General features: G+C 37.3%; 1 protein-coding gene across 1 annotated transcript in view; it reads left to right on the top strand.

Moving 5' to 3' along the window:
* Nucleotides 1-23,678, top strand: part of LOC140151000 (E3 ubiquitin-protein ligase HECW2-like) — a 132,168-nt gene that overhangs the window by 64,516 nt on the left and 43,974 nt on the right. Inside the window, 2 exon segments of the mRNA XM_072173187.1 lie at nt 6,662-6,831; nt 16,341-16,483. Of these exon segments, the coding sequence (XP_072029288.1) occupies nt 6,662-6,831; nt 16,341-16,483 (313 nt within the window).

Raw genomic sequence — 23,678 nt, 5'->3', positions numbered from 1 at the left:
CCCCCAGATTTCTCCTGCAATTATGAATCAAGTTGTCACCCTGTTTTCAAGGAATGGACTGAACTTGAACTCGGTTGTATAATGACCATTTCTCTTTGTTGGTTTGACGGGAAATGTGGCATGACAAGTCAGATAATTTAAGGAAACTAAGTCATGGATGTTTGATTTTATTATGTAATTGGAGCAGTTAGGGAAAAACCCTTAAGATTGATGATGTCATATGAACAAAATTATACTATTATCAGCTCATAATAGGCGAGAATTATTCAGTTTTTGTTACCACGTCAATAAAGTCCCAACATACGCCTGCGTTAACTTCATTCAATAAAACGTGCGTAAGTCAAATAATACGCAAAGCAAAGTTCATGTAGGTTGTGCACCAAGCTGTTTGTACACCATCCTATATCAATCCACAATGTTATGAGTTCCGCCTATTAAAAAAAAAAAAATTTTTTTTTAAGATTTTTTTTTTTTTTTTTTTTAGATTTTTTAAAACAAAATTCTGAACTAAGATGTCATTATTTAGTGTTCAAAAGTACACAGTATGAAATTGTGGTTGACTTACACAATTGAAGTACAAACATCAATTGTTTTATACCTAAACAAACGAGTATCGAATCAAGTAACTTTTTTGAAAAAATAAAAAATGAATTTGCCGTTTCAGCTGACATGGAAGCGCTAAGAAAAACAAACGCGCGTATGGGCTTTGAGACACAACATTTTTTTTGTTTAGCCTTACAAGCTGATCAGAGAATAGTTTAGTCCGTTAGATAGAGAGGGGTTAAAAATATTGATTACGTTTTTCCTATGCCCTTAAAAAACATTGATGCAATGCGCCTGGGGTACTGGAAGTAGACCCATAAATATACCAATTTTTCAAGAAATTTGGACCCATTGATATACCAAAAGTCAAAATTTTCGGCCGAATTTACCCAAAATTGTCTTAGTTTTTACAAATTTTCCCAAAATTTTGGGAAAATTTTGAAAATTTTTTCTAGATTAAGGAAAAATTGGGCAGTTTTTTCTGAAAAAATTGAGAAAATTTTGAAAAAGGACCCATTCATATACCAAAATAGGCTTTGAAAAAGGGGTCATTGATATACCAGAAGGCTGAAAATGCTACCCATGTTTGCGTGCACGTCCCCTATGGTCATTTGTACTGAGTACCCCGGGCAATGCTTTATGGTTTAGTTACAGATGGGGAGGGAGGGTCAGCTATCGTACTATAAATAGGGGAATGTTGTGGGTATCTATCTATGTGGGTATCTATGTGGGCATGTATATAAAGGCTCCGTCAGGTTTGATCCAAATGTTGCCAAATTCATACAGGAGATTGAAGTATATACCGAGACAGTAATGCACATTATTTGGTAGAAAACGGTCAAGAATTGGCTTCAAAATCTGTAAAAAAGTGAGTTTTTCGGGGCAAATAATAGCCCCCTAGCTGTTGCTATGTACCGGCTTTGCCAACCGACGCATCTAGCAGAAAGCTCGTCGGCGCACACGCCACTTGACGCGCATGCCGCATGGGCGCATAGGCCAAGTTGTGTGCCAGATACCAGTGGATGCAATATACGAGAAAAAATAAAAAATGAAAAACGGTATGGATGTGGTTACGGTTACGGGGCCGGGTTATGGTTTAGGGTACGGATGGGATTAAGGCATTACGAAGACTACAAGACCAGAAATTAAATAAATTACATGTACGGGGAAATCACAAGCTAAGCAGGAAATATAAAAAAATGGGAACAAAATAATAGAAAAAGCAAAAAAAAAAAAAAGCAAAAAGGAAATGTAAGAAATAATGGGAACGGGTAAAATAAAAAGAAAGAAAGAAGCTTAAAATAATTAAGAAGGGACATGACATATTTAGATAAATAAAACCTTTTCAATGACCTGTTCGGAAATTCATCCTGTTTTAGTGAACACTCCCATTTACTCATCTAGTGGGGACCCGCGCGAAGCACGGGTGTCCCGCTAGTGAAGTAAAACTAGTTACATTTTATAGCTAGGACATCATGGAACTTTTGGTTTGTTCCCTTAATCCATTTATGTCATGATAACATTTTGAGTTGGCTTATACAATACAACACATCCCAGCATATATTTATGTGAAGTGAACTTGACTCAATCTTGGCTTGTCAAAAATGTGAGTCATGACTTATTTGACATTGACTTTTGAAAGGACTGGGGGAAAAAAACCACATTGTGGTATTGACCATGTTGACTGTGGTAAACCAACATATAGGGTGAGTGTCCACTACACCCACCACTGCATACAAAAAAAGGTTCAAAAATGTATATTTTATGTCCATAATAATTATGAAGTGTTATGCTATAAATACAAATAGGCCCATGTATTGTATCACTACATGTAGTTCTTAAGAAAGCTTTTGCAGAATTTGTAAGCATATTCACATCAAGTAATGAAGAAGGAAGTGGTGGCCTCTATGCTTCATCTTTGCAGGGCATAAGACAATACAAGACATAATTACTGTATTCATTTCATTAACTGCCTATGCTCCTATAAGCTCCCACCCAGTGACTTTACAACAAGCAAAATGTGATATTAACAAGCCTTGAAATAAGCGGGCGTGGGGAGCAAATTTGCTCTCGTAAAGCCACCAATTGCTCCTGGTCCCTGTAAAATTCACATGAACCAGGAGCAATTTTAAAAACAAATTGCTCCTGGTTCCAGTTTTGCACTTATGCAGTAGTGCTGGTATTGTATGCAGAAAAGGAGTACTATTTGAAAATTGCTCCTATTTCTTCAGAAATTGCTCCTGGTTCTTGTAAAGTCACAGTGAACCAGGAGCAATGTTCAAAAACAAATTGCTCCTGGTTCCAGTCTGCTCCCAATTGATGGAGGACTCAAAAGTAAAAGGAAGCAGTCAAAATGTGATGAGATCAACATCATTTTGCACTTGAATTGTTCGAAACGAACCATGTTTACAGTTCAATCCAACATTCCAAATGAACTTGTTCAAAGAAAGAGGGGCTAAATAATAGAATTTTTAGAAATGAAATATTTTTAGCAGTAAATGAATACAAACTTCTTCCCCAGGTCTTGAGAAAGCCTTTGGTGAATAGGTCAGAATCTTCACATCATACGACTTTTAGCCGTATAAATAGTGTTGGCACATGTGACAGATATAGTCGGATTGCTAATAATAGAATTTTTTTAAATATTATCAGACTTAGGGGCTGTGCAATAATTATACCCAGGTGGTGAATACTCAAAATGGTCTGTCAAAAATTGCGTGCCCCCCTTCGATATGCCAATAAAATCTTTGCTCCCTCCTTTTGACATGCCAAAAAATCTTTCCCCCCTTACACATGTCAGATTTTGAAGACCCCCAATTTAAAACTATCGAAAAGGTGCCTAAATATCTGCCTTTTTTTTTTCTGGCCTGCCAAAAACTCTTTGCTTGCCCCCCTTTTGGCTTGCCAAAAGATCTTTGCCCCTCCCCTTTTTGGCCTGTCAAAAAGTCTGTGCCCCCTCCCCATAATCTACCACCCCAGGGGTACACATTATTGCACCACCCCTTAATAATTTCACATTTTGATAGACATAACCTTGAAAATTATTTTGAAATGAGTACAAACATGTGTAGCATTGCTTCACTATATCTTAAGAAATATTTGCAAAATTAGTAATAAGACTGCTCTCATCGTACGCCTTGAGCGTCGTGTTGGCACATGTAATACATCAACTAGCTAATAATAGGAAGGAAATTGTGGTATTACAGCTAGAGCAACTGTAGCTGATCAATCATGCTGAAAATGAAATGTTTCCAGTCCAGCTCACCTCTCATAAGCCCTGTTGATCTCTTGTGGGACGTCACTTGGACATCCCCGAGCGAGGCCTTGCTTGTTTACGATCCATGGGCTCACGCACTTGCTGACTCGATAGATGTCAATGTGATGATGATATCATAGATAATAAGAGATCTGTCATCGTAGCCCCTTCCTTTGTGGAAGCTAGTAGCACTAGATTAAAAGGGCAAAGGGGATATTGTGAGGGATTTGGGGAGATAATTTTTTTAAATTTTTATTGGCAACACATTAGAATCATGATTATCAGTGAAGAATGAATGCAACAAAATTGTCAATGGCAGCACTGGGAATTTTATAGGGGGAGGGGAGGCGGTGGGGGAAGGTGAAATTAAGCCTAAAAAAATTGTTTGATTGGCGTAAACAAAATTTTAGGGTAGGTAGGTCAGGATTCTTCTTTTTTTTTTTTTTTTTTTTACTTTTAAAGCTGTAAATTTCGTTTGATAAAGGCTTTGGAACTTTTTTTCTTCTGTTTTTTTTTAAATTAATTTATTTTTATAAATTTTTATAAATTTTATTTTTTTTTTTTGCAAAAATAAAACAAAAAGTTAGGGTCAGGCCTAATTTTAGGGTAGGTCTGGTTACGCCAATCAAACAATTTTTTTTTAGGCCTTAGGGTGGGGAAAACAATGGGAATATGTTGCATCTTTTGTCCAAAATATTAGTTTTCTGTGATTTTCTTGTTCTGCCTGGGGGATGCAAAGTACAAGTTTGGGGTACCTCCACCCCTCTCCCCATTCCTCCTCCCCCTCCCCAACTACAATCGTGTTTGCAATTTACTAATCACATTCCCTTTATGTACCTCCTTTCAGGAGTGTCTAAACCATAGACTAATAGTCATAATTTTTGCCAAAATGATGTTACTTACTCTTGCAAGTTGGGTCAAAGGACATTGCTTGTCTTATGAGCAACATCAAGTTAAGGGGGTACTACACCCCTGGCCAATTTTGTGCCTATTTTTGCATTTTTCTCAAAAATTATAGCACATTGGTGACAAGTAAGATATGTATATTATTGGGGCAAGGACTTCAACTACTGTACTGAATATTCAGCAACTCAAAGTAAGTAGTTATTGATTTATTGATCAAATATTGGTTTTCCCTCATTTTTGACTGTAACTCCACAACTGTTGTCTGTGCTGAAAAAAAATTCCAGTGCAGTAGTTGCAGTCCTTGCCCCTATAATATACATATCTTACCTGTCCCCAATATGCTATAATTTTTAAGAAAAATGCAAAAATAGGCACAAAATTGGGCAGGGGTGTAGTACCCCCTTAAGTTTGTATGGCTTATAATTGGCGAAAAAAATAAGACTCTTAAAACCATGTATTGATAAAGAGTGGTGTGCATGCAGTTGGGCGCAGCACTTATGGTAGTCGTGTGTTGTGTAATGCGCGACTGGCGCATGTTTATGTGAATTTACACGAGTGTGAGTTGGGACTTTATTTTACGTGCGCAGTAACAAAAACCGAATAATTTTCGCCTAAAGCCAAGTAAACTTGTTTGCAAAAGTAGTATAAATTCATGAAACCAACACCATTTGATGTAATGTTTATAAAATGAAAATACCTCGGTAGCCATGGTAACAAATGCATTACTAGTCTGTTGTGTTAAAAGTACAAAGACACAAATTACATCGATTTTGACAAGCGATGCATCACTATTGCAAAGCTTATTGAATTTAATTCAGCTTAAAAGGGCTTAGGATCAGGGATAGGCTATGATTAGATGGCAAAGATTACGTCATTGTGGATATATATCAAAATAGGGGGAGAACATATCAGAATCGGGAGTGATCGTATCGTAAAAATCAGGAGATTATGACTGAATGATGGAAAAAGTGACATGCGACCTCCCATGGAATTGGATCGACAACCCGTAATTAATTTACCTGTATGATTGACAACTGTGTAATTAGAAGTAACAATAAGCAAATCACTTACATTACACTTCATTAGAAACGTGCAAATTTTATTGACAAAGAACACACGTCTTAAAGCTTACGGGGTCAACGGAATTTCAAATAACTTATTTCAATTAAGAAAATTGTCAGTATTGCGTTTGATTTGATTAAAAATATTAAGTCTCTTCTGTCTAATATCACATGCTGTCAGTTACAAGATTGTGATAATATCAGGAGATAAGATTATGCTAAGCTTCAAGTTGGCAAGAGTGCTACCTTCTGTCAAGAATTTCCGCTTTAAATGATAGAGTGATTTGTGAAGCTGTTTATACAATAATATGAAAGAAAGATAGATGTCATGTGGTTGGCTGTAAATTTGTGAGGCTTGAAGTTTGATGATTTATGCCTTGGGAAGCTGCATGGAGAAAAATTTTGAAGCATGCACATGACGAAGATGAAGAATGTTTTAAACGCCAAACAAAAAAACATAGATTCCTGTTACCATAGTAATAACGACAAAACAAAAATCTAGAGCTATTTTTAATACACCTTTCACTACTGTAACAAGACACTTCAAGCAATTGTAGAAATAAATGCTGTATACCCATAACAAAAGTGAATTTAAAGGAATACATTTATTACATTTTGATGCGCACTTGAGGCATAAGACCATAAGAATCTGTAAGGTGTGGCTGTGATGGTTATTGTAGTATTAGGCTGATCAGGGTGTTTGTTCATTAGGGCTACATCTCTTTATAGGTGATGCTAAAACCATGTACGTGTAAGACTACAAGTAAGGAGTACCAAGGCTTGTGAACTTCTTATGCATTATGAATCATTCAATACTTAAATCCTTGAAACAGTCTCTCTTAAACAATGTTCATAATAGTACCGTTTCTGTCTTTTTTCTCACTGCCGTTTGCAGGTTTACAGGCTGCAGGTCTAAAAAAGGGCATGTTCTTCAATCCTGATCCGTATGTCAAACTTTCCATCCAACCTGGAAGAAGAATAGCAGCAACATCAGATAGCCACCATGGACAAAACCAAAGAACCACTATAGCAGAGAACACAATTATGCCATCCTGGGAAGATCAGGTATTGCCTACCAAAGAGTTATGACCCAAAGAGTACCAACTCTGTCATGTTTGTATGTAGCTCATGGAGGGCAAAATATAATGAAAGACAGAGATAAAAAGATTGTCACTATCAATTACGATGCTTGATTGGTTTACACAGGTTAATATAATAGCGCGCATAAAAGGAAGGCCTATTTATCTGGTGCCGGTCGGAAAAAGGAATAGCAGAAAATGGCGAAAAATTACGTTCTTTTACAAGACAAAAAGCAACTTTTCTAGGCATTGTTGACATGGTGCCTTCGCGAAAGAAGTTTCCTACTATAAAGACCGAACTTTTGAGATGGTTTGTATGTTTGAAGGTGCAAAATTAACAATAAGGTGCCCAGTTATACCGCCGCGTTCAGCAAGTCATCATCACGACACTTGTAAACAAACCGTGCTCGAGTTTGATTGACAGATGACGTCAGACGCGATAAAATCTTTTTTTCTCTGTCTTTCATTATAGTGTACCATGGGTTATTTCACCATGTGGCCATCATTCTGTGTCCAAAGTGTTTGTGTCAATAATGCACACAAAATGCACACAAACTGCAAATTCACACAAACCTTTATAATGCTCAAGCTTAAAAATATAAATTATTGTTTGAATTCAGCCTTTGCAGATAGATACAAGAGGTAAACAATTTTACTCTCTGTGCCCAACAAACCAATATGGTGGATTTACCATAGCATTACACATGGGCAGGGACAAGCGATTTGCGCAGGAACTTTTTTTCCGCGCAATACCGCACAATTGGCTATTTTTTTTTTCCTATGGACAGGGATACATGATTTGCACTGAAAAAAAGTTATGTGCAATTTGCTATTTTTTTCCACGCAAATCGCCTGTCCCTGCACATGGGGCAATATTGAGTATGTAAAGACGATAGGGACGTCAAAAGTTGCGTATGTATATTTTCTTGTGTCCATGTTTCAGTGGTTTCGCTATTTAACACAGTTTCAGAGGTGCTTATTTAAGAAAGGTTTTCCACCTGTATGGGAATAGAACCAAGTTTACGCAAATGCTAAAGGGAAAAGACACTCGAGGTAAATTTCAAAGGGCATGGTATGTAACTACAATGTAGCACCACTCAATCTCCATATGCATTATTTTGATGAAAGCTTAAGGATGCAGCTGGGAGTCATTAAAAATGGTGTAGAAAGTCCAACAAACCCCAAAGTGAACAAAGTGGGGCTTACAAAAGAAAGAAAGAAAAATCTGATTTATTGCATCAGGGTATGATGGGCAGCATTCGGATTACCTTGTACAATGTATAGTTACGTCCGCCATGCAATTAATTGGGCAAGTATGACATCATTAATTGACCTAATTAAACTAACGAGCAATTAGAGAATCGTTCCAGGAAAGTCCCTTGAAAGACACAAGGACAAGGCAAATGACAATGCATTCAGTTTTTCATATGACAAAAGGTATCAGCTTTATAGGTTAAGTACAAATTTGTGATGCGATCAAGCAAAATCAGTCAGAACTCGGAAAATTTAATTTTTAGTTTCATATAGGATAGTAAAAAGTATTTGCAAAGGTCGATTTTGCAGAAAACCCCATTGAAACTGAACAACCAGTTCTTAAGATATGAGTAATTAAAGAGTTTCCAAAACAGCAGGAAACAAAAGGAAAAAGTTCCTTTGTTTGGCTATATCTTAAAATCAATATTTCCAAGTTCCGACTGATTTTGCCTGATCGCATCACATTTGATGATGATACTCCTGTACAATAATTAAAAAAGATGTTAGCAGATCTGCCAACTAGTACGTTTTCCCGTATTTCATACAGGAATTCGTTAAAAATATGGGCGTACATTTTCCAAAAAATACGGTTTTGACCATTGACCAAAAAAATACAAAAAAGAAATCTCATTTCAAAACGGCTGCGAGTGTAGACTATAAAAACACAAGCCCTGCGCCGATCTGGTAAGCTAGCGCATCCGTGATTGGTGTATATGTATGGAACAAAGACATATTAACCAATCTTAATGTTGCATATAAAAGCGCTAGGTCCTGCGAGAATCATCATGGCATTGGCAGCCATCAATATATGCATTGAGCATCGAGTGCAAGCGCAAACGATAGTTTCCATTAGTTTGAACGTGGAATTTTAAAATATGGCTTTGACTTTGTCAACTCAAAGTTCCAAAAGAGATCAAAGGTAGCAAACCAGAGTATTTGGTGAAATGGAAATTCATACAGTTGTCTCAGAAAGGAGAAAATCATGCACAATGTGCAATGTGGTAGTGTGAATTTTCAGCATTGCTCACACTTACAGTGGATGGTATATAGCATTGTATGTAAGCTCGTAAACACTTGATATTTTTTGGAAAATATAGTTTTGTGATCTCAAAGGTTGGCAGGTCTGTATTAGCATGCATTGTTATCCTTGGTAGATTCAGATTATTTACAAGCAAGCATGGTTGACCTTTTGTTACCGTCGAAGTACTATTAAGTGCAAATATCTGCTGTGCCAATTGCTTATGTATCACCAAGATCTGGTTATTGACAAAGTGATACGCAAGGGTGTATGCTTCGTACTTGGTATTGACTCATGCTAAATAAACATACATAAACAATGCAAAATAACAAACACAGCAACAGCAACCATAACAAAACACCACAGAATATAGATTTTTAAAAAGTAGAAATATTAGGCTATTGCAGTTGAAACCCAAGCACTCCCTATGGAAGATATGTTCTTAATCTTGGGTGTAGATTTCAAATTGAGTCGCCCATTCAGGTAACCCCATTTTAAATTCACGTTCCCTGTGTGGAAGATTAAGGTCATGTCTTCCATAGTGAGTTATGGACAAGGATTTTCGAGTAATAATATACTATAGGATAAGACATGTTTGCGCAAATGAAGTCAGTCACACACCCAATGCACGATCATGCATGTGTTCCTTTCTAGAGTCTATGATGTGTAGGAGTGTATAACCTGTGGAAGAGATGATGCATGTTTACGTCATCGTTTCAAAAAAAATTAAATGGCGAAAAACAACGAACAATTGGTCGTTTCTTACCATTCCTATGATATTGTGAAAAACCAAATAGCTGAGGAGTTAGCTCAACATGCTAGGAAAATATTCTCTTTGATGACCCCATGATGAGACTGGCTAAATAAGCTGTATTTTTGCCGGAAAGGGTCCGAATAATTGGCAGTCGATATGCGCCATCTTGGAAAAATTTGGTGTACCAAACTCCCCAGCAACTGTCAATCAAACTACGGATAAGTATGTTTCACTATTGAAGTAGTACGCACAACGTTGTCGTGCACACATACGTAAATTTTAGGCTAAGCGTTACTATGGCGTTACTAGGTGTACCAAACTCCTTAGCAACCGTCAATCAAACTACCGTAAAGTGACTTCACTTTTTATACAGGGATTGAATACGAGTGTCACGGCCCTGGTATGGATTTCAACTGGAATAACCCCCCGAATAACCCATTAGAAACAAGTACCATATTCAACCTAATTAGCATCTTTTCTCTAATAAGTTTCTCCGGCAGAAATTTGTTGGAATGACAACTGTCATGGCGCACCCTTTTCATTGTATGTGTACAAGCCAAATGTGGAAATAAATTGCCATCTAAACCTCCTGGCATAGGGTTATGATGATTTGACTTCAGATATTTTTTTATAGAACTAAATTGTGCTAAATGTGGAAATAAATTGCCATCTAAACCTCCTGGCATAGGGTTATGATGATTTGACTTCAGATATTTTTTATAGTTATGTGTGTTACTTCCCAATTAAGCCACGTCCCTCAAAAAACAATCCTAAATTGACAGACTCAAGCACCCAGCCGCTAATTAAGTTGAAAGCGGTAAAGCCTGTAGGCCTATATATACTCTTGTGCTGTTTGGGCATTTAGGGTTTTCCAAATGCAACCATTTTGTTCTCCACTGCAATTTGCTGGTGAAAAGAATATCATTGTTCTTTTGCACAGGGGATAAAGATGATGGGCAGAAGACAACCCTATAGACGAATCCAATTTCACACATTCCTACACCTCAATGGCAGCCAGAGCTGGGTCCCCGTCGGTTCCATCTCACCTAAAATGTGAAATGATGCGGCCTTGGAGGGTGTTTTAAACTGCATTCTATCACCCGTGTTACATGTAGACAAAAGAATGATGACAGTTTACAACACAAAAGAATCTAACATTGAAGTTTAAAGCGGCTTTAATCCGCCCAATTGGGCAGTCACAACACCAGTTAGGTGCTGCAGGGACCCAAATATGGCCAACAAAATCCTGACCATGACTTGGCTCGTTGAATTCGTCTATTGGGGAGGGGCTCAGTACTGTCAGTGCACATACCTAGTAGGTGAAGAGTAGGGGTAGTGGAAGCTTGGTTTCCCAACCTTTGTGATTTGGCTTCAATAATAATTAATATTTGGTATTGTGATGTTATGAGGAGAACTCTTTTGAGATGAGAAATATTATGTACATGCATGGAGATTTATTCTAAACAAGATATCATTTTAAAAGAGTGGCATGAAAACAAGGGATTTGTAGCATTGAATTTGATTTGTATTTGGTCAGTATATTTAATTAAAATGTGCAATATACCATACATTACAATTAAGGAACTTAAACAAAAACAAGCAAAATTATTGGCCTTGAGATCAAAAGGAAATGGATACTAAAATTATCCACTTCCATATTAATTACAAAATTCCTTGTCTTAAAACCAAAATGGCACCAAATTCTATAAAATAATTTGATGTTACTGAAATTACCACTTTCATTTCCATGTAGACGATAGCAGCTGAAGGACTTGGGCCTGTAGTAATATTCTCTCGGTTGAGATTGTTCCATCTATTGCACTTACCCACTTCTCACGTCTGTCAAAGGGGACACCCTTGCAAAATCCCTATTGGTTTGTACAGGGCCTTTTAGCTCAAGTCAATTTTTTTTAGCACAGAAAATACCAGTTTTTGGTAATTATTTAAAGTTGATTTCCCTGATAAGAAATCAAACTTTTGGAATTGTTTTATCAAAAGGTATTTATTTCATGGCATGTTTTGTGATTTCCCCCCATTGAGTGCAACAGTAAGCGTCCCCTTCGTGTCCGAGGGGGCGAGATGGAACAGCCAAATCTCAGTGGCATAAGAAAGCAATGGGGTGAAGCGATCTATGGCAAGTGACATCATGCCGACCAACAGAATCATGGCAATGCATGTCTTTAGAGCAGTTGACTGGAATCTTACAGTGGCTGCAGGTGTCTGGTACTATTCCTGTAAAAGAGGGTTTGTGCAACATGTGGATACCCATACCAAAAGCACTTTACTGAACCACAGATATCCAGACTGCAGAAAGTTTTTATCTCATCATGTTGCCAGATATTACCATTAAGGTGCTTTAATTCCACACCCAAACCATAGATTTTTTAACAGACAAAGATTCCCCTTTGGTAAGGAGTACACTGATTTACTTTAAATGAGTTCGATCTATGTGGCATTGGTCGCCTCAACTTCCTCTAATGATCTGCTAATGGTCAGAAGGAGCCTAATTGGGTGCTAAAACACCAGACCTGTTAACACTGAACAAGACATACAGGGAAATTAGTGAGACACGTGTGTAGTCACTCTGTTCTTAACTCTCTTCACGCGGGTGTCGACTGCAGACGACATGTTTCAAAAAAAAATTTTAAAATCAAAAATTTCAGAAATGTAAATTTTCATGACCATATTTCAGCATATATATCAGCATGAAAAATGCATTAAAATGAGTACAAACAAGCCTAGTATTGGTTCAGTAGTTCTTAAGATAGCTCTTGATATTTTGAGAAAATATTTCAAAACTTCAACTTTTTCCGTTGAAGTTTATGGCTTGCACGCAGAGCATTAACAATCTCAGTGATCAGGAATTGACTTATCATTATGTCATACAATGCAGTAGGAAGCTATTAATTGTTGGAGGGATCATATTTAATAGCCCCTCATGAAAAATGAATGCTAACGGAAGGCCATCAAACTGAAGGGTCTGCGCTTTAGAATCAATTGCTTTTAATAAGATATATGGTTAATTGGTCTAATTAAGAAATAATTGTTAACATTGCACAATAGTCAACATAATAACATAATTGATTTGTGCATCCTGCTAATTAGTGACTGATTTTTTAGCCAAGTTTTGGTGGGAAAAAAGAATGTAGTCAAGCTGATCCCTAAGGCTGACAGTTATAAATTACAGTTCCTGTGAAGTCAAAAATTGCCAAATTTTGTGTCGTCCGCCTGTCATCTGATGGCATATTAGTTGGACACATAAAACATGTGTATGTATATGGGCTGACCAGGCTTAACAAGGTAGATCCTAGTTCAGCTAAAGTGGACAGTCTGTATTGTCCAGTCAGAGTGTCCAGTCTGCTGGACCACAACGGATTGTATATATATGGAGCGGGTTGGAACCGATTTGGACAGCATCGAGTTGCTGAATTTCTTAACTGTTGAATTCTTCACCCTTGGTTGGTTGGTTTGCTTTGGACATTGTACCTATAGAATTCTGCAGACTTGGTTTGTGTACCTGCGTCATTTGGGATATAGTAATTATTGGAATTGGCTAGCTGTAGGCAGGTAGCCTCAGTTGATATAGGTGTATTGTGTTGTATACATGTTGGTAGCTGGTGGTGAGTAGCTGGTAAAAATTTGTCTGCATGAGTTCAAGTTTTTATTGATGTTGCAAATACACTACATTGGTTGTAGCAGGGTGTGAGTCATTGGATGCAGAGGGGAAGTAAGAGAACCAATATGTTTGGTTTCTTAATGCTTAGGCCTGGTGTCACATGCAACATTTGCGCAATGCAGGAGGTGTATGAGGGGGATATGCCCCTGAGAAGTTGACAAATTGTCCAAAATGAAGCCCAAATTTGCATTTTCAAATTGCAAGTTTAATACACTATTTACAGGCAAGTTTGTGTGATGAGTAGGCCTTTTTTAGGGGTGAGACTGGGATCTATGTCTTGCCGCCCCTGGTTACAGGCCTACCAATGGTGCCGCTTGAAACCTGTATTGAATATGTTTGATAGCCTAATAGTAAGTTTTAAGAACCCAATGGTAACCCTGAATGTTAGTTGTCTTAATGGTACAAATTTGATTTCCTGTTTTATGTAGGTGTTCATTGATTACTTTTGTCTGTGTATAACACACAAGGACATATTCATTCAGACAATGCATACAATGGCCAGGTAGTAAGAAATCACTACAGAACCAGGCAATAGAGATCACATGATAATCACGATAATAACTAACTAATAACTAAACAGGAATAGTGAAATTGCGGTTGTTGGATCATAAAGATGAACATATTTGGAGCTAACATATAGGGTGTTTATACAAAATTATGTTACACATGTATCCTGCTTTAAAATGTAAGTGAGTTTTACTATCAGAAATTGGTTGTTTTAAGCTTACCTTGAGTAGTGTGCAATGTGTTAGTTCTTTGAAGAGTTTTAAAATTTTTGAAGATAGCTCAAATCATGTCCTTGCATGCATGGTGAAGAATAACCTGCCACCACAACTGAGTTAAGCTAAATAATTCAGAATTATGTACATCAATAAGGTTCCAAGCTACACATAGAACTCGCTTAAATTTAGAAAAAAGCACAGGCTAATCACACACACTCAAATCACATTTAACATATAGGGGTTGTCTGAAGCCTATAGGCCTATATATTGTGTCATTAGCGTCTCCTGTAGGTATTTTAAATAATTCTTGGCCAAGGTGGAACATACCTGTTGCGTATATGTAGCGTACTAAGCGTGTACGCTGTGCAAAGTGCGTGCATGCAATCTTGTGGACCTCCATGTTTGTTTGTTTTGTTTTATTTCTTCTTTTGCCGAGGCTGGGTTACTCATTCAGTGGATGTTTTAAGGTATACTCTGTTCTTCCATGAGGCTTTCCTTATTGCATATTATACACCAGTGTGTTTATCGTGTAGCTACAACCGTGTTGAGTATTCCACCTCGGCCAAGTATTTAATATTTAAAATATCTATACGGCAGCACATAGTTTGAAATCTTCCAAGTTCATCTCAAAACCTCAAATCTCTATTATTTCTGTCATTTCTCTGAGCAGCTGAATAGAGAAAATAATTTATGATATTCTGATTAGACTATTAACAAAATGTCTGTCTGATGTGAGATTAATATTCTGTATCTCAATAAGCATCATTCCAAGTAGTGACAAAATATGTGACCATCCACCACGAACACTGTGAAAAATCGCCAGTGCTCATTCGAGTGATATGAATCATTCTTAAACACTTGAGAACGTTCCTGCAATCTTAATGGTTCTTACCCAGCTTTACCCGTGTGATATGACACGATATCACACAGGTCAGCGATTCGCGTACTCGCTATTTGGACCAATCGGAGGCGCACAACAACAACGGGACTGATCGATTTTAAAGCCCTAGGTAATTCCTTGCAAAATGTAGGATTTAATTTGATTAAAATTTGTATGATATTTTTATTTGAATTGAAGTGTTTAAGAATGAGAATAAAGGTATTGTTTTTTAGCAGCTATCGTGCATCTATCGTCTCATATAACACGGGCGACATCATTATTTTTGGCGTAAAACAACTCGGCCACCTCGTTGTTTTACTTAAAATAATGATGTCGCCTATGTTATATGAGACGATAGATGCACTCCAGCTGCTAAAAACAATACCTTTATTCTCTAAACAGAAATCAGTTGAAAACAAAGACATTTTTGAGCACTTATTTCCTGAGCAATTATGCCGCCAAGTGATGTATCTTTTTAAAGCTTGTTTTATGGAGATTTCAATTGTTTAATAATCTAAGCTACTGAAAATTGGGACTTTACACTGCGTTTGTTGTGGATGGTGACATAACAGACATCAGTGACTTGGGCACAGCCCCTATACCAATTAAGTGAGCATTGAATATAAGCGTGAGTGGCTCATGTTTTTGTGAATATAAGCGAGCTTAGCTTTGGACTTGCATATTTTGAATAATTTGGCTCAACTCAATTATGGTCACAGGCTATTCTTCAACATGCATGACTTTTATAGACATCAGTGTGCCAGATACATATTGAATTTGAAGGATTAGTACAAGAAGTGTAATAGCTGCCCTATAGACATACAACAATTTCTCCATTCTAAAGTGTACATATCTGAAGATATGACACCTAGCAGCTATTGCAGATGGGCCATCTTGCACTTACATGGCGTATCAAAAAGATTGGTGCCTATCAGTTTTGTTGTCTTATCCTTATCCTAACACTATATCCTCTTGAAATGTCAAGATGACTACATTATAGTTTTAAGACCTTTTGTAACATAAATCTGCAAATAAAGTGGATTGACTGCATTTGAATGTGTCAGTCTTGGCCAAACTCACTGGACATTGATCGGTACCAATCATTTTGATACACCCTGTACCTCTTGATATGTAGAACATAAAAGCTAACACCACTGTCATAATTCCATATTATTTTCCTTACCATTGCAGTTATTTCAGTTTGTGGCAGCACCAACAGATGTATTAGAAATAGAGCTCAAAGACAAGTTTGCCAAAAGTCGGCCAATTATCAGCAGGTTTCTAGGAAGGCTGGCTATACCTGTACAAAGACTAGTAGAGAAAGCAGCATTAGGGTAAGTGACAGGGAAAGATATTTATTACTACGGGTTAGAAATAGAAATCTTAGAAATGTTTTCCAAGAGTTGACCAATTATCAGCAGGTTGGCTTTCCTTAAGGCAGTAAGGTCAGTACTTGGTTGCAGTTACTTTGTGCTTGTACAAATCCACCATCTCTGATCGCACGCATGTACACACAACAGTTCTTTGACTCAACACATACAATTTAATACTGCACCCACTTGAGAAAGCACTGATGTCCACTGCCTAAAGGAAGCCAAATGGACAATATGAAGGCTGACTATACCTCTAAAAAGACAAACAGAGAAAGCAGCATTCAGGGTAAGTTGCAGGCAGTGTACAAATTAAGAAAAAAAATCAGGTTATCCGGCGGATGACCAGGTCATGAAATCTGGTCATCCGCCAGAGTTTTTGGAAGTTTTTGGCTGATGTCAAAGCCTCATCATCATCACAGGCGCCGCTATTGCGCCCACAAAGCCACAGTACTAGTTTGGACTGAAAGAAGGCCACACAGCGCACACTCGAGCCCTAACTAATTATGTGGGGATGTGGTGCCTGGGATGTGGTGGTTTGAAACTTCAAAGCTTTGAGGAGTACGAAGACTAGACAGAACTGGAAAGCAATGTGATTTTTCGTAAGCTTAATAAAATATCGGGACTAAATCATTTTTATACTGCATGAAGGTGAAAAAAGTGTGGGTGTCCGATGGATAACCTGCAGTGAATTTCTGCAGCAAATCTGGGTGTCAGGACTACCGGATTACCACTTAATTTGTACACTGGTTGCAGGGCAAGACAAATTGTATCTCAATTTCACATTGGTGCCTTTTGTCTGGTTGGTCTCCATTGAGTTCTCCATGGGTAGGGCACTAGAAGGCAAGCTATTAGATGAGCTCCTAACAGATTCTGATATGTCAGTGGTAGTGCAATGTTCTGGTAACCAATAGAGGGTTTTCAATACTACGTCCGTAAGGTGACACGGGGCAATTCGCATGATAATGTAATAAAACAGGTGATTGGTATGAATGGTTGTGGATTCGATCTAGAGACCTGTCCCTCTGTCATCTTAAGCTATCTTAGAACTGTCCTCCAACATGGATGTCATTGATTTATTGCATACACTCTATGGTGAAGTATACACTAAGTTACCAAAAACAGGTTTATTGCATTGGTTGATGATCATGGAAAGTGAACAGATTCGGGCTATTCCATTTGAAATCCCTACACCCCCTATGGTCTATAACTTTAATCTCCCATACAGGGGGTAAGAATTTCAAATGGGATTACCTGAATGGGTGACTCCATTTGAAATCTACACCTCCCTATGTGGGAGATTAAGTTGATATCTTAAATAGGGTGTGTATGGATTTCAACTGTAATGGCCCATTATCTTGACATATTTATTCGCCGTAGAAGTGACTTACTTAAGGGTCAGTCCATATCAAAACAGACTGAGTGTACACCCACCCTCTTGGATTATGCTCTCCTTTGGCTCAGGGGTACCTTTCATAGACCCCTAGGTGAGGTCACAAGAAAAAATTCAAATTCAATTTCGTTTTTTGAATGGCGGGCCATCTAAGTTTGCGACCTTGACCAAAATTGGGAATTTAAGGTGTCCAAATGACAAAGCGCTCTCTTTGAGAGGCATTTTCTTCTTAATTAAATCAGTTGTGACCCTCTTTTTGGATGTGGTCACTCACTGGCTGTGTCTGAAATGCCTAATGCCAAAAAAGATTGATTTGAATTTTGTTGGGATTTCAGAGGGGTCAAAATCAGCACTTCATACTGTTCAATCAAATTATCTTTGATTTTGAAGGACCCATGATAATGCCACATTGCACTTATAGGTCCTAATTATGTTCAGAATGGATTAACCATGTGCCAATGTCTATGAGCAATTCAAAAAGAGAAATTTCTAGACCCCTACAGAATTTTAGGCCCCCCTAAAGTGGTTCAGCCACAAATGGCGCTTAAAATCGGCAAATTTTGACACCTAATAACTTTAGGTGTACACCAGATATGAATTTCTAGTCTTTTGCATCTGAAAGAATGTAGTCTAATGTTACTAGGAACATAAGATTTGTTTTGTATTTTTGTGTTTTGATACTTTCAAAAGGTCGTTGACCTATGAACATTTTTTCGTCATAGCGCCTCCTGAAAGGTCTGACACATAACAAACTATACATTTTTGGAATCCTCATGACCATACGAGTAATTTGATATATTACTTGACATAATTGGGAGCATTCTGAAAATTTGACCCCCATAACCTGTACTTTGCATGAGCATCGTTGCCAGGAAGTGCATTTTTGACCCCTTAAAAATCCATACAGAGGATTAGAAAGTAGTTTTTTCTTATTACTTGACTCAAGAGCAACTTGAAATATCAGGATAAATAATACAAATGGCTATAAAGTGATCAAAATATAAAAAAACATCATACTAAAATTGGCATTTTGTACCGTATCCTGTATGCATGGTATGTTAGGCAAAAATGACTATTTTTGAAAGCGTCAACTTAATACTAAAACACAAAAATACAAAACAAATCTTATGTTCCTAGTAACATTAAACTACATTCTTTCAGATGCAAAAGACTAGAAATTCATATCTGGTGTACACCTAAAGTTATTAGGGGTCAAAATTTGCCGACTTTAAGTGCCATTTGTGGCTGAACCACTTTAGGGGTGGCCTAAAATTCTGTAGGGGTCTAGAAATTTCTCTTTTTTTGAATTGCTCATAGACATTGGCATATGGTTAATCCATTCTGAACATAATTAGGACCTATAAGTGCACTGTGACATTATCATGGGTCCTTCAAAATCAAGATAATTTGATTGAACAGTACGAAGTGCTGATTTTGACCCCTCTGAAATCCCAACGAAATTCAAATCTATCTTTTTTGGCATTAGGTATTTCAGACACAGCCAGTGAGTGACCACATTCAAAAAGAGGATCACAACTGATTCAATTAAGAAGAAAGTGCCCCTCAAAGAGAGCACTTTGTCATTTGGACCCTTAAATTCACAATTTTGGTCGAGGTCGCCAAACTTTGATTGCCCGCCATTCAAGAAACGAAATGGAATTTGAATTTTTTCTTGTGACCTCACCTAGGGATCCATGAAAGGTACCCCTGAGCCAAAGGAGAGCAAAATCCAAGAGGGTGGGTGTACACTCAATCTGTTTCGACATGGACTGACCCTTAATCGGATTAACTACCATAGCAATAGAGGAAAACAGTTTTGAATAGATCACCCTGCACTACAAGCAGGTTGTACTCATCACCTGTGTATGTCTGTAATCATAGATTGAATACAATACCCCTTTTTTCAAAGATACTTATCTTACATGTGCAAGCATAATAGAATCCCTGGTACAAGTGATCAGCATTTCTTTGACATCTTTGACATAGGTACAGCGTAAACGTTGTAGTGCAGGGCGATCTATTCAAAAATTGTTTTCCTCTTGCTATGGTAGTTAATCCGATTATGACGTCACTTCTACGACAAATAGGACTTGTGGGTTAATGTTATTTTTGGTCTGTATTCCTTTCTCCAGTTCGTAATGTAATAGTAAGCTCATGCAAATAGAACTGACAAGTTTACCCTCAGTGTAAGCAATGATAATAAGTTATCGGGAAGCTTTTGACACAGTGATGTATACATAAGTAATTGTAGCCATGTAATACTAAGCTCTGATATCCTTAACCCGTATTAGTCAGGGAAAGTGCCAGGATAGTGCTTTCAAGTGCAATAATAGAAGAGTCAATAGGTTATTCCAGTTGAAAGCCATACACCCCCTATGGAAGACATGACCTTAATCACCCGCACAGGGGGTGTGGATTTCAAATGGAATTACCCATTCAGGTAATCCCGTGTGATATTCACACCCGCTATGTGGGAGATGAAGGTCATGTCTTCCATAGGGGTGTATGGATTACTAAAGAAATAGCCCAATGATTTCACATTGAAAATGAAACATTGGTGTGCGCAAAGTGAGTTGTTGGACATTTGGTGTGTTTTTGTAAGTGTCTATCGTTTAACTTGCTCAGACACTTGATGCGTGTTAGAGTAATGGCACTTGTGTTACAAGAAAGCTCCTGTATCCTGGACTCAACATGACTCAGTTGATATTTTGGATGATCTATTGCACAGAATTGTGCAAAACATCTCACCATTATCATTATGAAATCAATTTTATGTGGCACATGAGACAAAATTTGCCCAAATTGGTTTTGTAAAATTAATTGTCTACAGTAAAACAAAACCAAAAACTTCAAGACTTTACAAGACCTTTTTATGTATTCTCTTGGATAAGCCAACTTCACACAAAGGTGGAAAGCCCCAAATTATCAGTGTGCCCATGTGCTGCATATCCCTTTTGTTGAGCTGGATACTATTGATCCCCTGCTCTTTACGATAAGGCCTGCAACTTTTAAATGTCTAGATATTGCTCGTCTAATGTACGGGGACCACCATTATACACGATTCTAAACCGTTGCACGCCATGCACCAACTGTGGTGTCTGTACATTTAGGGCCACAGCGAGTGGGATAGAGGAGAAATGAGAAAGCTCATGATCTTACACCCTTCTGACGAATAGCCTACCACACCAAACTATACGACCACACTATACCTCTATGCAAATCGCTGAAAATCGCTGACTCTACTGTCTACGGCACTTACAGTTACCAATCATTATGGTGTTACCAGATTGGCAGTAATGAAGTAAATGGTCTGGTTAACCAATAAATTCCAAGAAAATCAAAGCACCCAACCTAACTCAAATAAACATAACTAGGATGTGTGCAAATCTGTCCATCTGGTTCTCCCACAATTTCCTGAGGATGTTTTAAACTATTACCCATATGTCAGTTGATGCAGTGTGTACATGAACTATGTGCACATCTCACCTAAGTGAAGCCATTGAGATGGGCAGGCAGAAACTAATATGCTTGGAAATGTCCAAGTCTTTATTGGCCACAAGTATACTAGTCATGTAATACGTGCAGGATATCCATGTTTAGATGCACATCATGGGTTACAAGATTATAGCCCTACCCATGATTTACACAGACTTGCAATGTTTAGTAAACACAGAAGCGAATTTAAGCGACCAAAATGATCATAAATTTGCAAACTCTACTGTACAGGATATCATCATGTATCAAGTTATCAAGTTTATCGTTCTTAACAATGTATCATAAAAAGCACACAAACCAATCATAAGTGACCAAAATTATTAGAAGGTACAGAAGCAGCTGTACAGGATATCTATGTGCCCAGTAAACACAAATATGTTTTTAAAATGTTAAAAACATGTTTTGGTTTTGGTCAAAATGTTTGAATAATATTTAAATGGCAGGTTATATAGAGGTCATGAAAATATTTTTTTAAATGTTTTATATGAAAAAACACTACAACAACATGTTAAAACGTGGTCAAAATGTTATTGTAAAATATTTATTTGCACCAGCAAGTTTTAAAAAATGTTATTAAAATGTTTTATATAATTTATATTCTTTTTATATAACCTGACATTTAAACATTTTTTCGGTTCAAACATTTTGCGTTTGCTGGTTGTGGAAATACATCATAAAGTTATCATTATTTTGTATTTTTAACTGAGAATAACTTCTCCTCAACTGAACATATATTGAAAGTGCCACAAATCAATCTTAAATGATCACAATGATCTTAAATATGCAAATACATCAGTCCAGATAATATCCATGTATAGAGCAATTATACAAGAAGGCATCAATTTGATCTTTCAGTTAGCAGAAAGTGCACAAACCAATTATAAATCGCCAAAACGATAAAGTTTGCAATGGCAGTTCAAAAGTTTACAATATCTATGTTTGGAAGTACATCAGCACCTTTTACGATGCTTGTGGACTAACAATTATTCTCACAAGCATTGCTGGCATTTGCTGCTTCTCTGATATGTTTCCGTAAACCTCCTATAATCTCAAGAAATAATGTCTTGATAAAGTGAAAGAAAAATTCTGTTCAGTATCATAATGTATGATATCTGTTCAATGATCTGCATGTTCATTCATAAAGTCATTTATATAGAAGGTATATGCACATTGTACACAGTACATAGGCCTGTATTACAATAACGTCATACGCCCCAACAAAGACTGCTATAAATTCTCACTTTATCCACGGACAATACCAAAATGGAACTCGCTGCCATCTACCACCAAAACAGCTCCTGATGTGGCCTCTTTCAAGAACTTGATCGGCGGTGAAATGAAATTGAAATCGAGAAGAAAATTTAAGTTATCAAGCGAATCGATGCATGATCTGTACGCTGATAGCCACACCAGGCGTTTTGTGCAGTAGCAGACAAGACAAGACAAGAATGACTTTACATACAACGTAATCTAAGCAGATGAAAACAAAAATCTACAAAAGTGATGGTGTAGCAGCGTGCAGAATTTGAACACTTGAGCAAGGAGGAATCTTTTATAATCAGCTGATAGCTTGTGGCATGTGAAGAGATATCCTGGGCAGGTGATTACCTGATCCTTCACACGGCATAATACAGTATTGGCCCATTGTTATCATGCCACTTGTCAAACTTAGGTATGCTCCAATCTGTCATTATGGTTGAACATCACAGAAATACAAGAGGTTGCCAGGATTTAGGTTTCGGAGCATGAATTCTAGTCACACGTGCATCTATCAACTGTAGGAAAAATCACAGGAAAGACAGGGACTGCAAATTGTAAGAAAACATTTTTTGAACCGTTGTTGATCTGCCATCAACTACTGCCTATGCTCTATAACAGGAGTAGACATATTGATGTATGTTGAAATAATTGTACTTGTGTATTTCAAAGCTCAAATATCCTGCAAGTTAACATGAGTCACTGACAGCCAGGATGGGAGCATCTCTTAGAATTAAGAGAAAATAACATGATTATTTTTGGTGACGAAAGCAATAATGCCAATTGTCATGTGAAAGAAATCTCATCCTCAATCCTGGGAGCTACATATTTTAAGAACCACAAAGCCCCTGTAATGGCAACTTTCAAATATTCATTGTAAAATTCAAGTATATCAGGCAACAGGTATGGTCAATTCCAATGCACATGTGCCTGTCGAAGAGGCTTTTGGTTGTGTCGGTAAAAGAGACTAATTTTATTTTATTTTTATTTAAAAAAAAGCAACATTTATTCTTT

Source organism: Amphiura filiformis, chromosome 4 (assembly GCF_039555335.1).
Source record: "Amphiura filiformis chromosome 4, Afil_fr2py, whole genome shotgun sequence".
Taxonomy (NCBI): domain Eukaryota; kingdom Metazoa; phylum Echinodermata; class Ophiuroidea; order Amphilepidida; family Amphiuridae; genus Amphiura; species Amphiura filiformis.
Note: the sequence above shows the minus strand (reverse complement) of the source record. Positions and strands in the feature narration are given on the sequence as shown.